We start from the raw sequence: 17,062 nt of genomic DNA on the forward strand, positions 1-17,062 counted from the left end.
CATTTTAAAGTGATTAAACAGATTGATGGTAGGCTATATTCAAATCGTTTTGCTGCCCGACCCTACTTTTGAGAACCAACGGTGTAGTGTACAGTATGCACTCTGTGTTATGACCAGTTCTAAGATGCTTCCAGACGTTAAACTTTAGTCCATTTAATTTTAGTTAAGAATTAAATGTTGCTGCTAAATCCTTCTTCCTCTCTACTACTGGGTGGAGTTTGCTGTTTTAGCAGACAGTTAGAGGGTCCAATACTACTATCCATTGGTTCAATATTTTCAAAACAACACACAGACGTAAAGGGTGTTCAATAGCACTGATTTATGGAATAAAATCGAAAACCTCAAAAATAGAGTTTTGAGGTTTCGTCCGGACAGCAACGACATAATAATCGTGTCAGGCAGGTAAGATTAATGAAGACGCACAGTCCCTGAAATGTCCAGGTGCAGGACGAAGATTCACATAAATACACTAATAATCCACATACTGTCTGCAGATCGGGACGAAGACTCACATAAATACACTAATAATCCACATACTGTCTGCAGATCGGGACGAAGACTCACATAAATACACTAATAATCCACATACTGTCTGCAGATCGGCAACAAACAGAGTGCCGCGTTACGACCGAAATCTGGACCATATTATTTGATTTAGGTAGATTAAAGGCAAACATTATGTGCACGCGAAAAAGACACATGGAAAACACAAACAATACTGTAAAAAGTGTGTACATGCGCACGCGCACGCACGCACGCACACACACACACACACACACACACACACACACACACACACACACACACACACACACACACACACACACACACACACACACACACACACACACACACACACACACACACACACACACACACACACACACACACACACACACACACACACACACACACACACACACACACACACACACACACACACACACACACACACACACACACACACACACACACACACACACACACACACACACACACACACACACACACACACACACACACACACACACACACACATCTGATGAACAGAGATGGATCTCACTTGTACAGAAGAATGTCAGCTGCTTGGAGGACGGGGTACGTGTAGAGACCCACGCTGCCTTCGCCCTTCTGTTTGCTGCTCTTCATCTGGTGAACATGGAAGGATGAACGGGAGAGAGAGAAAGGAAGAAAGAAAATCATTTATAAAAGAAGGAAGGAAGGAAGACAGAAATCAATCAATCAATGTTCATAATTCTAACGGAATTAAACACGTGATTCGTCATGTGTACAAGGCTCACAGCGAGCTTTTTTCTTTTATCTTAAAAGAACGGCTGGTTTAGAAGGCATTTGTAGAACCGGTCTCAGGTCTAAATGGGTTCATATATATCTTGAAAGAACGACTGGTTTAGATTAGAAGGCATTTGTGGAACCGGTCTCAGGTCTTCATGGGTTAACCCATTTTGGGTGGGAGCCCCTTTTGGTGTTTGTAGTATAATGTTATACTTTAGCTATTGAAAAATAGCAGATCTACAAGCTCATAGCGCGGCACTTGGTAGGTCTGCTATTTTTGAAAAATCGTGAAAATGTAGTGCAAATCTTTGAATATAGTAATATACTGTATATTCTTTCACAGCCAAAGTTTTAAACTCAAAACTTTGCTTCTGGGGAGGTCCCTGGAACAACATACTTTCAGATGGGGGTCGGCGGCCAATTACATATAATCTTGGGGTCCTTGACATGAAAATAGAAATAGAAACATAGGATTTTTCAGAAAACTGTCAGGATTTAAAATCGTTGCCAGGCAAAATGGGTTAAAGGAACTACCTTCACCCTCCAACAACAAAAAAAATGCCTCGTCACGTTCACGAGTCAGGGATTCTCCGGACTTCACCCCGGGTCGTTTCTCACCACGTTTGAGCTCAACTCATCTGTTGAGTATAAACAAAAAAGGTGTTTTCTGTGCAGCGTCGGAGGCCAGGGCAAGGACCGTTGGACTTCCATTCCCAACGGCTCCTCTATTAAAGCTGCATGAGGTCTATGAAAATCACTGTAATTATGGGGGTAGGGAAAAAAAAGTTCTGAGAAACAAACGATAAAATGAACAATAGGGATGTCGGATGAACTCGGGAAAAACAAAAGGAGCATTATCGCGATTCTCTTGGGTATTAAACTAATAAACGGTCAATGTGGTGACTGTCTGGAAGTAACCGATTCAATGAGAAAATGCACGTGGCATATCCATAGCACACCACAAATCAAATGCGTTTATTTTTCTATTTTTATCACCCAAGATAAAGTGACCATATAACAGTAAATTTGAGTTTTACAACTAGGTTCGTAAAAACAGTTGGCTGTGAGTGAGTGAGCTCCTCACTCGTACAATGTTGCAGAGTGGTTGCCTGCAGCAGGAGGCTTTGGTGAGGCATTTAAAGGACAAATTTAGTTTATTGTTTTTGTTTTAGGTTGTTATTAGAGAAAGTAAAAGATGAGTGTTAATTATTTTTCATTTGCTGCTTCCTTTCGTTTTAGGGATTTTAGCTGTTTTTGACAGGGGGGCGGGGGCATTCAAGCATGGGGCTAAATATGTATTTTTTTACAAAATATTATAGCGATATATTTTTTTATTCTTTACTATAGTCCTACTAGACCCCAATAAATTACATCTGGCCACAAAAGATCACAGGATCTACTGAATGTGTCAAACTGACATATTGAGCCTATGACACACAGTGTGGCTTCCCCACAGTAGGCTACCTTCATATTCAGGAGATCCTGTGATCTTCTGTGGCCAGATGTAATTTGCCCCCGAAAGGAAGCAGCAAATGAAAAATAATTAACACTCATCTTTTACTTTCTCCTAAAACAACCTAAAACATGAACCATGGTTGAAAAAAACTAAAGTTGTCCTTTAAACGTAGACCGTGGACTAGTTTAAGATGTTCCAACTACACTTAATGGCCTCTAGTTTCTTCAAAGGTTTATTATAGGTTATATTCATTTCGTAGGGCTGCAAAAATCGATCATCTTCTTATCGATTATTCTATCAATTACTTTGTTGAATAACATGTTTATTTTTAAATAATATATACATCAATGAATTAACGTGAAATTATTCTACTAATTTATTTATACTCGATTAAATCAATTTGTCTCATTAACCACTAATTATTATTATTGGTATTATTATTATTATTATTATTACCCTTATTATGATTATTATTAGAGGTTAAAATGATTAAAAATATGAACAATTGTGAAAATAATAATAAATGTGTTTTTTTATAATAAAATAAACCCATTAGTTCGATTAACTATTACATCCCTATTACATTGTCGGCAGAAACCGCTTATCTCCACATTTTAACCTTTTGTGTTTTTTACGTAAATTAGCGGCCTACTCCAGCGCCACACAGACAAGCATCAAAAGTAGCAGATGTGGCCTGGGCCATGGCTCAGTGGTCCAGGCACCTTGGCTGGCAATCCAGTCTGGCAGTGTGCCGCGGGTTCGACTCCCGATCCCGACGGCCTTTACTGCATGTCTTCCACCCATCTCTCTCCCCATTTTTGTCAGCCTACTGTCTGTCCCTCCATAAAAAAATATAAAATAAAGGCAAAAGCCACAAAAAATAAACATAAAAATAAATAAAAAGTAGTAGATGAGCTTGTAGATTCCACCCCGACAGAGACGATGCTGTATTATAACCAGGGGAGCGGCATCCCTCCACTTCTCTCACGTCTAAAATATGTTTTTGGGGCAAAAATATATATTTTTTGACTTGTCATTGTGATTGTATTGTGACTATATTGTGACTATTGTAGCACTACAACACCGATTATAACTCCATGGTACAGAGCAGGGAGACCAAACACATCTCCCAATCAGTGCTGAAATTCACAACGATTGTGATTGTGATTTTGTTGATTAAAACTATGACGAAAACTAAGCTATGATGACTAAAACTTCAGCTGCTTTCAGACCTGAATATATATTCGCCTCGGTTCGTCCCGTTCGCGCCGCTCCGACCGCAATTCTCGTCTTTGCATTGACTTTGTATGTAATCACGCCGCTCTAACCATCCAAGTCTGAAACGCACCTTGAGACTAAATCTATTGACAATTTCGTCAAACAAATAAAAACTAGACTAACATGTTAGGAAGGGACTAGTGGACAAGAGATCCAGCATAAGTAATAGACACGAGTCATTTTACACTTGGTTGCATGCTTAAGATAGCCGATTCACAAGCACACAACGCGTCGAGCTGCTACACGATGTGTGACACAGTCAGTAACATCCTCCGTGTTCATTTTGAAGGCGATACTTTTATGTCCTCACGTATCCCGGATTTGAAGCCAGGCCTGCCGAGTGAAGAAAGAGACGCCAGGCTAGAGGGAATCCGTGTGGGGGAGATGTGCTCACGGGCTTCAGGCAGCGCTACTTGTCAACCACTAAAATGGTGCCCATCGGGGTCTAAAATGTGTCAATGGGAAGAGTAGGGAGACCTCCTCCAACCACTGTACTATAGTTATATTGTATTAACCCATTTTGACCTGAGATCAGATTCTAAAAATGTCTTCTACATCCTGACAGTTTTCTGAAAAAGCTATGTTTCTATGTCAGTCGTTCTTCGATTAAAAAAAAATAGCAGACCTACAAGCTCGTAGCGCTATGAGCTTGTAGATCAATCGTTTCAGTCATGAACAGAAACCACTACCATAATGTGAATCATGTGCAAAACCCGACAATACACTTTTCAATTAGATAAACATGAGTGTAAAATAATCTGTGAATGTTTTGGTAGACCCCCTTACTATGCGTCGCGGACCCCTGCCTGGACCCCCCTTTGAAAACTGTGCCTCCACCCACCATACAGATTAGTTAAAATTGCCCCTGAAATTCATTCTACTAAAATACAGTACATGAGTTCGAGGCGGCAGCTTTAAATCTTGAGAATGTCCAAACCTAACGGGTCCATGTGGTTAGATTTCAAGAGTTTATGAATTGACGCTGAATTAACAAATGAACACTTTACCGTGTAGTTGTCCAGATATAACCGGTAAAAAACAAAGACGCGGATGATAAAATGGTGAAATAAAATGCGGTAAAAGCCGATATTCTTGTGGTGGGGGTCAGTGTCACTTTTCATTAGAGAACCACCCTTTTGGTCTGTACGGATTCCAGTGGCATGTGTCAATTTACGTCCAAATCACAAACCCATTAATTGTTATTCTGGTGAACATTTATCATTTGATATACTCGCCTACTGCATGGGCAATAAGGGTAGAGATAGTTTCTATACTTGCTATTAATTTCATTTCAAGATCGTAAATGAAAGTTAGTTTACTTTGCGTCAAGGAATTGATTTATTTTCTGCTCTTCTTGAATAAACACAATATATCAGGGTTATGTTTCTGTAGCTTTTATTGTTTATTTATTAGATTGGTCATTTATGTAAAACACCTATATTTTACACATTAAACCATTTATGCCCGACGTCGAAATAAATAAATAAATCTAAATCCTGACAGTTTTCTGAAAAACCTTACGTTTCTGTATGAGTGGTGCTCAATATTTCCCTAAAAACTATGTCATTGGCCTCCGCCGCCCCATCTGAAAATATGTTGTTCCAGGGACCTCCCCAGAAGCAAAGATTTGAGTTCAAATGTTCACTCTGTAATATATATATATATATTCAAAGATTTGAGGCATATCTTCGTGATTTTTCAAAAATAGCAGACCTACAAGCTTGTAGATCTGATTTTTCAATAATTAAAGTATAACGTAATGCTTTAAAACACTGTAAAGCACCTACATATTATATTACACATTAAAACCGGGTAAGCATCATGTGTCATTTTAGCGTTGGCTATTCACTATAACAGCAGACATACATTTTTGAAGATTTAAAAAAAAATGAAGTGAAAGTGTGAAACTACTGATTTAGAAGGCATAATTTAGTAGAATCAGACGTTTCGTTTCAGTTTCGATAAGTGCTCTATAAATAAAGTTGTAATATGTTTTCTCACCTTCCACTGTGGAAGATGTCGTAGTCGAGGCATGCTGGTGAGACAGCCGAGGATCCAGGACAGCTCTGCGTGTTCAGGCACCTGCAGACGGACATATTTAAAACAAACATACTCAACAAAAAAGAATCATACTTATTCTGTGCATAAAGATATTTAAAAACAAACCCTGCACAGGTACATTTCTTTCCATTTGTACACCCTCTGTATTAGACTAAAGTCACCGGACAACCATATTATTAGCCATATACAGTATAGAGGGAGGAAAACAATTAAGCATATCATTTAGACAGACAGTTAAATAAGTAAAAAATGGATTTCTTTGAACATGGACTCGCTTGAAATCAAATCAGAAGACCATTTTTTACCAGCTGAAATTAATGAAACATATAAGTGTAGATTGTGTGTCAACAACAGCACTATATCCTCTGAATACTCTGGGGGCCATGTAGGGTGACTCCCTTGCACCTCCAAGTGGCCGAGACGGGTACTACCATCTTCCCCTGTGACCAACCTTTAAAGTAGTGAGCACAATATGCTACTACCAGTGCAGTATGATTCAGAGCTGCAGAGCTGTTACTTGGCTCATTATGACAGTAGGTCTCAAACTGTTCCGTGACAAGGACCCACAAATTGTATTTGGCCGCGGACCACCCATCTGAAAATGTTTTGTGCCAGGGACCTCCAGAAGAGAAGATTTGTTGTTAAAATAATTTCATTCAAAACGATAAACAAATGTTCAACAAATGTACAAGCTCATGGCACTGTGAGCGTGTGTGTGTGTGTGTGTGTGTGTGTGTGTGTGTGTCTGAGCGTGAGATAGATAGCAGCCATTGAGTATTTCACATCAAAACTATTCATACAGTATAGTTGATGCATTTTACTCACAGTGTGTGTGTGTGTGTATGTGTGTGTGTGTGTGTGCGCGCGCACATGTGTGAGAGATTGACTCTCTTGGCCACCTGGCAGCGAAAATTTGGCGCCGAGCAGTGTAGTGGTTTGCGAGATTTGAAGTTAACAGTTTGTGTGTGTGTGTGTGTGTGTGTGTGTGTGTGTAATAAAAGACCTCTTGCGTTGGCTTTCTGATAATCTAAATTCTCTGTTGGGGGTTTGCAGTTAACAACTCCAGCTTGCATCACACCCAAAATCATCTCTTCTTCTTGTGTCCTCAAACACAGAGAGCCAGAAAACAGAGAGTGGGTGAGAGAGTGAGACAGAGAGCAGAGAGAGAGAGAGAGAGAGAGAGAGGAAAAAGGAAAAAGGATGCCAAGGTATTATTTTGCAGGAGAAAAGTTAAAACAAAAGTAAAAAAAAATAAAAGGGGGGAAAAGGCGAAAATCCTTCTGCTTCAGCGAATTAAACTTTATGGCTGCTGGCGCTATCGCCCTCATCCCTGGTCTGCTCTAAAAGGATCGTGGGGCTTTGTGACGTCAACGGGGCAGATAGCAGGAGGGAGGCACGAGTCCAGATTCTACGCTCCGCACGCCAGGTTGGGCGAGGACGTATTTACAGTATCAGCTGTGATTTCGCCGATTAAAAACTATGACGAGAAAAATAATCCGTTTTCATTGAGGAAAACGGATTAAAAATAAATAAAAACTATAAGCTATGATGACTAAAACTATGACATATGATATATTGACAATTTCTTCAGAAGAAGAGACAGATGAAGAGGGAACTAAAGGACAAGCTCGCAACGCGTTGTGAGCTTGTAGATCGGCTATTTTCATCACGCAACCAACTCTAAAATCAGTCATTACAACACCATGAAGGCCTGCGGAAAAAAAATAATTGTCGACTAAATCAACTGTAGATTTAGACAGACTAAAATGTTATATTTAGTCAACTAAAACTAGACACTGGAACAAAGCTTATTATTTCAAAGTCATCTGAAATGTTTTAAAGACTTATGACTCAGCTAAAATCAAAATGTGCTGCCAGAACCAACACTTGGTATTTATTACACCGTCCGTGTCGGGCCAGGGATCGGACAGATGGCGAGGCGCGGGGATAAGGATAGTGGCGGGATGGACGCGGGCCCGGGGCAGCACTAAAAGAGGCTTTTTAGAAGGGCTTTTGGAGGAACAGGCCGTCCATTCATTCATACGCCGGTGCATGGCCGGTCTTTTTAAAGCACTGTTTCCCCAAACAGTGGGGTTGGGACCATAGACTGTGGTCGGGACCCATGTTTGCGTCGTGAACCATTATTTTTTTTTTAATGGGTAAAATGCAGTATAGTGAATATTCCATTTTTTGTGTCTTCCATTTAAGATATATAAATGTAATTATTAGGTCAAAAGATTAAAAAAAAAAAAGTTAAACAAATTAAATAAGTTCCAAGATATTTCAAAAGTAAAAAAATTAAAATAAATAAAAATATATTTAAGAAGTAGTGAAAATCCACAAGCTCTCAATGTGGTGTGAGCTTTTAGATGTGCTATTTTCAATGTGCAAACGTCTCTTTACTCTTTTGGGTCTCGAGCTAAAAGGTTTGGGAACCACTGTACCAATGTATTAAAAATAAATGCTTACCACTAGCTTTCTTCACAAATGTGTTCATAAAAAGGTGTCTACTATCACCTCTCAATTTGTTCCAATTTGTTCCCCTTGGGAAACTTTGTAACAGCTGCTGAAAGCTGGGGCACCATTGCCTATAATATACGGCAAAAATGAAAAACTAAAAGGCTGGGAGTCGTCTCTGCACAGCAGATAAACCTCTCTTCTTGCTCTCGTTTCGATAAGTGCGGCACAGAGAGCCAAGAATGGAGTTCTTGCGAGGGCGTGACTTTTACTGCTACAATTGTTCATACAGTACGCATATGCAAAGACACACGCACAGGCACGTGAGGGCGCATGCGCCCACACGCATGCACGAGATACAAGTGGCTCGTCTGTGCGCACGTGCACACACAGCGACACCAACAAGTACAGATGAACGCGTGCACGAGCACACGTACACAAAAACATTATAACACGCTCGCTCGGTCTCTCGAAAACACTTGCTCGCTTCCTTTGGTTTGTAAATTTGTCTGTGTCAAATGTTTGATGACCACTTTTTTTCTAGAGATCAAGACATACATTTCCAGCAGTGGATAATAAAGTTCTTTATTTCTCTCTACCTCTCTTTCTCTCTCTCACACACACACACACACACACACATACATGCACACTCACACAGGCGCAGGAGGGCGCATGCGCCCACGCGCATACACGAGATACAAGTGGCTCGTCTGTGCACGTGCACACGCCGCGACACAGACGAGTACAGCTGGACATGTGGACGAGCACACGTATACAAAAACAATAAAAATCACACGTGCTCTCGCTTGGTCTCGCTCGGTCTTTTGCAAACTCTTGCTAGCTTCCTTTGGTTTGCAATTCGTCTGTGCCGAATGTTTGACGCCTACTTTTTTATTTTCGCACAGTCAAGAGACTATCCAGCACGACCAGCAGTGGATAGTTCTTTATTTCTCTCTACCTCTCTTTCTCTCTCTCACACATAGACACACGCGCAACACGTGCACTTGATTTGAGCTCATCACTATCTTTTCCCCCCATTTGCTGTGCGTTTCAGTGAAGTCAGGTGTTTTCTTTGGGTCCTCATCATATTTGTACATGTGGAGCGGAGTGGACTCACTCGCGTGTTCAATGGGAGGTCCTCCTTCCTCACTGCCAAGTTATGTAGCATGAAGATAAACGTGAACGAGAACAGTGCTCTGTGTGTGTCTGTATGTCTGTGTGTGTGTGTGTGTGTGTGTGTGTGTGTGTGTGTGTGTGTGTGTGTGTGTGTGTGTGTAGCAGGGGAATACAGATGGACTAGACTATCATCACACATATGGCATCACCTTAAATCCCTCTTTACTTTTCTCCACTCTCTCTCTCTCTCTCTCTCTCTCTCTCTCTCACACACACTAGACTGGCTTTCTCTCTGAATCGAGGGAAAGAGACAGCTGTTCTTACGGACTTGAAGAAAAAGAAGAAAAAAAAGAAGAGACATTTCCGCAAAAAAACCCCGTAAAGAACAAACAAACAAACAGGCAAAAAAAATATATATGTGTGTTGAAATCCTGCCTGGGGTAAACCTCAGGCAGGAGTTAATGCTGGGTTTATGGTAGTGGTGTTTTCATAGGCCCTGTAAATCTGCGAGGCGGACGAAGAATCAGATAAGAATCAGAGAGTGATAGTAAAACGCTTGGCGGGCGGACGCACAGGGTAAACACCAGAACGCCAGCGCACGCAAAAGAAAACATCCCAAAGATGGCCGACCACTCCGGCTGAGTCTTCCCCGATGACAAGGCCTGGAGAGAGACCAAAGGAGGCCATCTTTAAAACGCACACACGCATATACTACTGTGCACAGCTGCACTGGGGCACGTCGCAGACAGATGCACGCCACTAAGCACGCCATGCGCACACAGACATGCAAATACACACAGAGAGAGTGAGGGAGAGAGAGAGAGAGACTCACAAGGACGCATGCACAAGACAATTAACCACTATATAATGTTGTACAGCAAATAGCGAAAGCGAGTCGATCTACAAGCTCACAAAAGCACCATGCAAAGCACCACATTGTGAGCTTGTAGATCTCCTTTTTTTCCTTTAAAAAATAAAATCAGCTAAAATACAGCGAAGATTCTCGCATATAAATGACATGCCCAAAATAGAGATGCCATGTTGAAACTGGTTAAATCCATTGTATCCATCCATCATCCTGTCACACATCAATCCATCTCTCCACATCTATCCAGCTGTCGTCTTTCTTTCCATCCCATCCATCAACTCCACCCTGTGACTGCTGAAACAGTGTGGAGGTGTGTGGTGTGTGTCTATATTCACCTGTGACTGCTGGAACAGTATGGAGGCGTGTGGGTCTATCCCGCAGGCCAGCAGGCTGGCTGCCATGTCCAGGATGTTGCGCCGCAGCTGGGCAGGCTCCTGGGGCTGGGTGAGGGAGTGCAGGTCCACGATGCTGTACAGCACCGAGGGATAGCGGCTCTGAGGGGAGGAGAGGGGAGGGGAGTCACTGGCAGGACATTTTTTGGCTGGTGATTAATATAGGCTCTATATGCACATATACATGCCATTTTGGAAATAACTCTTCCTATGTTCTTCTGGGCCTCTTCCGACTTCCTTCACAGGTGTTACCGATAATATTAATTAAGGCTCCCTCTGTTCCATTCTGGTTAAACAGAATCGGGGTGATGCTATTGTGCATGTTGGCTCACTGGAAACACTCTGCTACACCGGTGGGTTTAAAGTGTCCTTGAGTATGTGTGTGAAACTCTGAGAGTGTACAAACCATTTGTACACTCTCAGAGTTATGGGGCTAAGTTAAGTGAAAAGTTTTGAGAAGCACTGTGCACTACACTAAATGGAACAGAACCTTGATTAGTATCATCGGTAACACCGCATTTCTGCTTGCCATTTAGATTTTGTAATCAACCATCGCACAGGGAAGATATGACAGATGGAGAAAATACGGATGTGGGGGCACGTGCCTCAAGGCCCTCCCTAGGGAGACGGCCGAGAGGCATCCTAACCAGATGCCTGAACCACCTCATCATCCTTCGAGTGCCCTCGAGATCTGCGACACAAGCTGCTTCCACTGGTCTCTGTTGGTCATTGCCACACCAAGTTCATTCACAGTCAGTCCTGTGTCCCTACTCAGAACATCTGGAAATGTGAGAGGTCTTGTTCCTCTTGATGGGCAGGGTAGTCTCCACAGAAGAATATCCGAAATGACCTGGTCTTTTGCTCTGTGGCAGTGTCCAGCAAAGCGGAGTCTTCTTTCTGCCACAACAACTGAGATGGGAGGGTGCCTCCAAAAATCTGAGCTGAACCACCTAAGCTAGCTCCTTTCCAGGCGATGAAACAGCGACTCTACTCTGAGTCTCTCTTGCGTGACTGAACTTCTCACCATATCTCTAAGTCGAAGAAAATAATTTAATCTGCTTGTATTCGACAACCTTATTCTTTCGAGTAGGAAGATTAGTTCGGTAGGCAGAGAGCTTTGCCTTCTGGCTCATCTCTCTTTTCGTCACAATATATTTCTGCTGCTATTGCTATTCAACAGATGATTGATGTTCATTGAATAACGATTATGCCAAGTAATCCTGTAAAATAATAATAAGTTAAGCCTACCTGCAGGGCCACCCAGCTCTCCAGGGCTCCCAGGTAGTTCCCCAGGTGAGGAACGCCTGTGGGCTGGATCCCCGAAAACACCCGCCCGCCTCCGCCTTCGCCTCCCGGGGGCTCCTGGTCCTGGGAGTCAGAAAGGAGATGGAAAATAAAGATTACACTTTGGGGTTTATTTGGGGATGAGAGACTGCTGGAGCAAAACAATAAGTTTAGGTTTGTTTATAGGTCCCCCTCCCCCCCGCACACACACAGACACACAGACACACAGACACACACACACAAAAAGTGTTTTACAACACTTGAGGAAAGAGCAAGGAAGGAAAGAGCCCTCGGATATGCGTGAGGCAACAAAACCCCAGCAGGTTTATGAAAACATGTCAGCCCCCAGAAGACAGCAGGAGGTCTGGACTCTGGACACAGGCCTGGGGAAGAGGCTTGAGATGATATTCCATTATATTCGACGTTTGTTAGTTACCATATGACATATTTCTCCCCCCCCCCCCCCCCCGCCCGCTGTATTGAATCGAGATGGGTTACAGGCGCTCGAGTAAAGTCCCTGCCCACTAACCAGAGTATAGGGGTTTGAATCCGCCGCGGGGTGCATCCGGATTGGCCCGAGGGTCTCAATTCCACAAATATTGTGAAAATAGCAGATGTACAAGCAGATTTACAGGCGTTGTGAGGCATTATTAAAGATGGGGTTTTCCAGATTTTCATGTGTTTATGAGGTGACAGTATAGACCCCTTGGTGTGGTTATGTGCAATGCTGTCTTCCCTTAGTCATTAGGGTTTCTTCCTGAAGGCGGAAACCTTGACAGTCAAACGTGCCAATGAAATAAACAGTGATATCACAATATCACCCTAAACCCTCTCCTTTATTATAAAAAAAAATCACACCCATGTGAAGTGAGGGGCGCTAATACATTAAAATCTAACTCATGTTGCTAAGATTAGGTGATGTAATGGTCATGTAAAACAAACATTGACAAAACATTAAATTCTCTTTATTGTCAATGGCATTTAATGTTTGTGTTAGGGACAAGATGACATACATTTCCCTTCATTGTCAATGGCGTTGACTGACAAACAAACATTAAACCTGTATATAGGAGGGGCTAGCGCCCCTCAACAACAGCTGTGGGTGTGGCTTCAGTTCAGGTGGATCACCACCCACCAGGCAAACCAGGCATACTTAATGAACTGATGGACGTGTCCACATAAAAATGACATTTTAACAAATACTGTACACTTTGTTTTAAAGAATCTTCCTCCTTATACAACAATAATACCTGATGATCATGTTTTTGGGTGGAAAAAAATCACGGCAATCACCGCCGCAGTGGTGCCTGGTTCGAACTTAATCCGAATGACTAACACGTGTGGTAGGAAAGATGGACTTACAGAAGCCGGTAAAGGTATTATCTGGGTTGTAGGGCCAAGGCCAGATACCTTGGCTCGTATGGGTTGAGGTGTGCTTGTCTGTGATCCTCTACGGAAGGTCACCGAAGTAATTCTGGGGATCCTGGGGAGCATTGTTGAATATGACGGTCTTGAAGGTAGATACTGAGAAGTTGAGATGGTCTGTTAAGAATAGGGGAGGTCTGCTACTTGAATAATGGCGATGTCAGAGTGATGTGTCGTCATCTCCATGGAGATACAGGTGATGATGACAGTAGGTTTCAGCTCCATATATGGAGATCCAGGTGATGACCTTATATTCTGGACTATGTGACGTCAGACGTAGGTGTGTAGTTCTATTATGGAGAATCCAGCTGATGATGACGGTGTTGTACATACAGAGATTCAGGTGATGAAGAGGTTTTTTTGAGGTTTGTCAACTGGTGAACTCAGAGCACAGTGTGACACATAACACTGGTTTCAGCAGTAGGGGTGCCATCAATCGGCACAGTGTATAATGACATGTAAAAATATCTAGACCTCGAATAAAATACGACCCTGTTTTTTGGGATATTTTCACTGCTATAACTTATGTTATATTTGGCACAATACGGTAAAGTAGATCGATAGACAGTCGTTACGGGTTCGCCCACAAGCTTCCGCATGAAAGGCATATGCAGCCCAAATGTTACACTTTTTGACAAAAATAATTGGTCAAAACATCGTTAATCATGGTGTAGGTAGGACTCAGCATCGGATCCAAGAATCTGGCATCAAGCGGCTCTAGGATTAGTGCAGAGGTGAGGAGAGATCTGCAGGGCATTGGTGTGAGCATGTTGGCAGTGTGGAAGCCAGCAGCGGTCACGCTTGTATTAGCTACACACCAACTCCGTGGCTAGCGCCTCTGTTCCCTCCCAGCTTGTATTAGCTACACACCAACTCCGTGGCTAGCGCCTCTGTTCCCTCCCAGCTTGTATTAGCTGTACACCAACTCTGTGGCTAGCACCTCTGTTCCCTCCCAGCTTGTATTAGCTGTACACCAACTCCGTGGCTAGCGCCTCTGTTCCCTCCCAGCTTGTATTAGCTGTACACCAACTCCGTGGCTAGCGCCTCTGTTCCCTCCCAGCTTGTATTAGCTACACACCAATCCGTGGCTAGCGCCTCTGTTCCCTCCCAGCTTGTATTAGCTATACACACCGACTCCGTGGCTAGCGCCTCTGTTCACTCCCAAACACTGTCGGAGCGAAGAATGCAACACTTTGCAGGCCAACGATAACACCGGATAACCAGACAACAGGGCCCGTGCAGCCACAACAACGCATGCATAGGACGGTGCAAAGACACAAAGGAGAGGGGCTGCATGAGAGCTGTTTATGCGTGCATGCACAATCAAGCTACCGGGTTTTTTGTGATTACGGTTCCTTAACGATTCCCTCTTAACGGTCCAATTCCTTAATGGTTCCTTCCTGGACTACAATTCCCATAATGCTTTGGTGCACTGCACCTCCTTGTGGATAGGGTGAGGGATGTCTTACTGAGACAACACGTAGTCCAGGAAGTAAGTGAGCCCAGTGTCCATGACATCACAGACACTGGGCTCACTGCTAAAATCTAAAATATCTACACAACCACATATTACACACATAAAGACCCCCAGGAAAGTGTTCTAAATCTTCTAAACGTCATTAACATATATTGTTTTGCAAAAAGGGTAAAGTTTCCCTTTAAGTTGGATCATGAAGTAAACTAAGAACCTGTATAATATCCATACATTGAAACTATTTAAACACTATAGAATGATCAATAATGATCTGGCATTTGTCTACTGTATATAACATGCCGTCTGTCTGTCTGTCTGTCTGTCGGTCGGTCGACCTATGTGGTTCAAAATGGACACTAACAGGTCTGTAACTCTGAGAGTGTACAAATGGAACCAAATGGACCCGTTATGGTGGTCCTTGGAATTACAAAGTTTGAGAACCACTGGTATAGTCATTGTACAGCAGAGAGAACCACTGGTATAGTCATTGTACAGCAGACGTGAAGTCCACATGGTATAGTCCACATGGTATACCATAACCACTGGTATAGTCATTGTACAGCAGACGTGAAGTCCACATGGTATAGTCCACATGGTATACCATAACCACTGGTATAGTCATTGTACAGCATACGTTTGAGAACCACTGGTATAGTCATTGTACAGCATACGTTTGAGAACCACTGGTATAGTCATTGTACAGCAGAACCACTGGTATAGTCATTGTACAGCATACGTTTGAGAACCACTGGTATAGTCATTGTACAGCAGAACCACTGGTATAGTCATTGTACAGCAGTGAAGTCCACATGCCAGCTGACAGTGTGATTAAAAACTGCTAGGTTCCAGAAACGGTTCCAAATGCGACGGAAACGATTCCAGATCCTCAATGTTGGATCTGGTTCCTCCGATCCCGCTTCATGTCAATGTGTATTCTCAGACAGTTAAACCCACGATATTTAGTCAACTTTACTTTACCATTGGCTCTGCTCTTTTCCCCCGTACAGTCTCCGACAATAGCCCATCTGTATTGTCCATATCTCCCTGCCCTAGCCCTTACCTTTAGCATTAGACAGAGGGAGAGTGAGAGAGAGAGAGAGAGAGAGCTAGGGGGGAGGGAAGTGGAATAGGGAGAACATGCAGCAGATGATGGATTTAGTATAGTATGTCCATACCATATATCATAACATATCAGAAAGCATGTAAAAACAAAGGCCCTGTGTTCCAGAGCTGGCACTGTGTGCGAGGACAGCAGCAGGCTGCTTCCTCGCACAGATCAGTCCTTGCATTCAGATCCTTTGGGCAAACACTGCGTTTCTGGTACAGCTGGGCCCCGACTCCACCGGGCTCAGCTCCGTCTTGGCACGGACCCACCAAACACGAACACTTGGCGTTCAGTGCGGCCCGCGTGTTGGCACGGGCCCAGTGCCACCGCTCGCGGCTCCAAGCCTGTCATACGATACAATTATAGGGGCGAGCAGAGTGGACGCACATGTCGCGGGGTCCGGAACCCACCGCGGCGACTAGCACAAGGGCTTCTTCTTCTTCTTCGCAGGACGCTAGTACTACGCGGTCGATTGAGGCCACCGCGGGGCAGCGGAAATTAACCACTCAAGTTGCCAGCTGGAGCGGCTTTTCATCGGTTAGTTAAGAGATACAGTCGTCGTGGGGCCACCCAGAAGGCTCGTCTCGCTACCACGTAGCAAAAGCATCCGATCATGACATCATGTGGTCGAAGCCGGCCGAACACCATGCAGCACATGTCACCCCTTCATTCCCCCTTTTTCTTGTCGTCTTAATAAAACTCTGAAGTGTTAACATACGTAACTCTGAACGTGTAAAAGTAAGGGTCCATTTTCAAAATGTTCAATAAAGCACTTGAAGCCCATTTAGACCTGAGGCAGATTCTAAAAATCTGTATTTGGCCACGGACCCCCATCTGAAAATATGTTGTTCCG

The 17,062-nt window shown here is 43.2% G+C and overlaps 2 protein-coding genes across 2 annotated transcripts in view; both read right to left on the bottom strand.

Annotated features, from left to right (window-relative positions):
• popdc2 (popeye domain cAMP effector 2) overlaps positions 1–17,062 on the bottom strand; it is a 357,428-nt gene that overhangs the window by 175,382 nt on the left and 164,984 nt on the right. The gene's annotated exons all lie outside the window — the stretch shown is intronic.
• wars2 (tryptophanyl tRNA synthetase 2, mitochondrial) overlaps positions 1–17,062 on the bottom strand; it is a 37,980-nt gene that overhangs the window by 5,548 nt on the left and 15,370 nt on the right. Inside the window, exons 2-5 of the mRNA XM_080786100.1 lie at positions 12,170–12,289; positions 10,865–11,023; positions 6,029–6,109; positions 1,064–1,149 (exon numbers count right to left, since the gene is read on the bottom strand). Coding sequence (XP_080642226.1) covers positions 1,064–1,149; positions 6,029–6,109; positions 10,865–10,930 — 233 coding nt within the window. The 5' untranslated portion in view covers positions 10,931–11,023; positions 12,170–12,289. The remainder of the gene's footprint in view (positions 1–1,063; positions 1,150–6,028; positions 6,110–10,864; positions 11,024–12,169; positions 12,290–17,062) is intronic.

Source organism: Protomyctophum bolini (assembly GCF_963924005.1).
Source record: "Protomyctophum bolini genome assembly, chromosome: 16".
NCBI lineage: Eukaryota > Metazoa > Chordata > Actinopteri > Myctophiformes > Myctophidae > Protomyctophum > Protomyctophum bolini.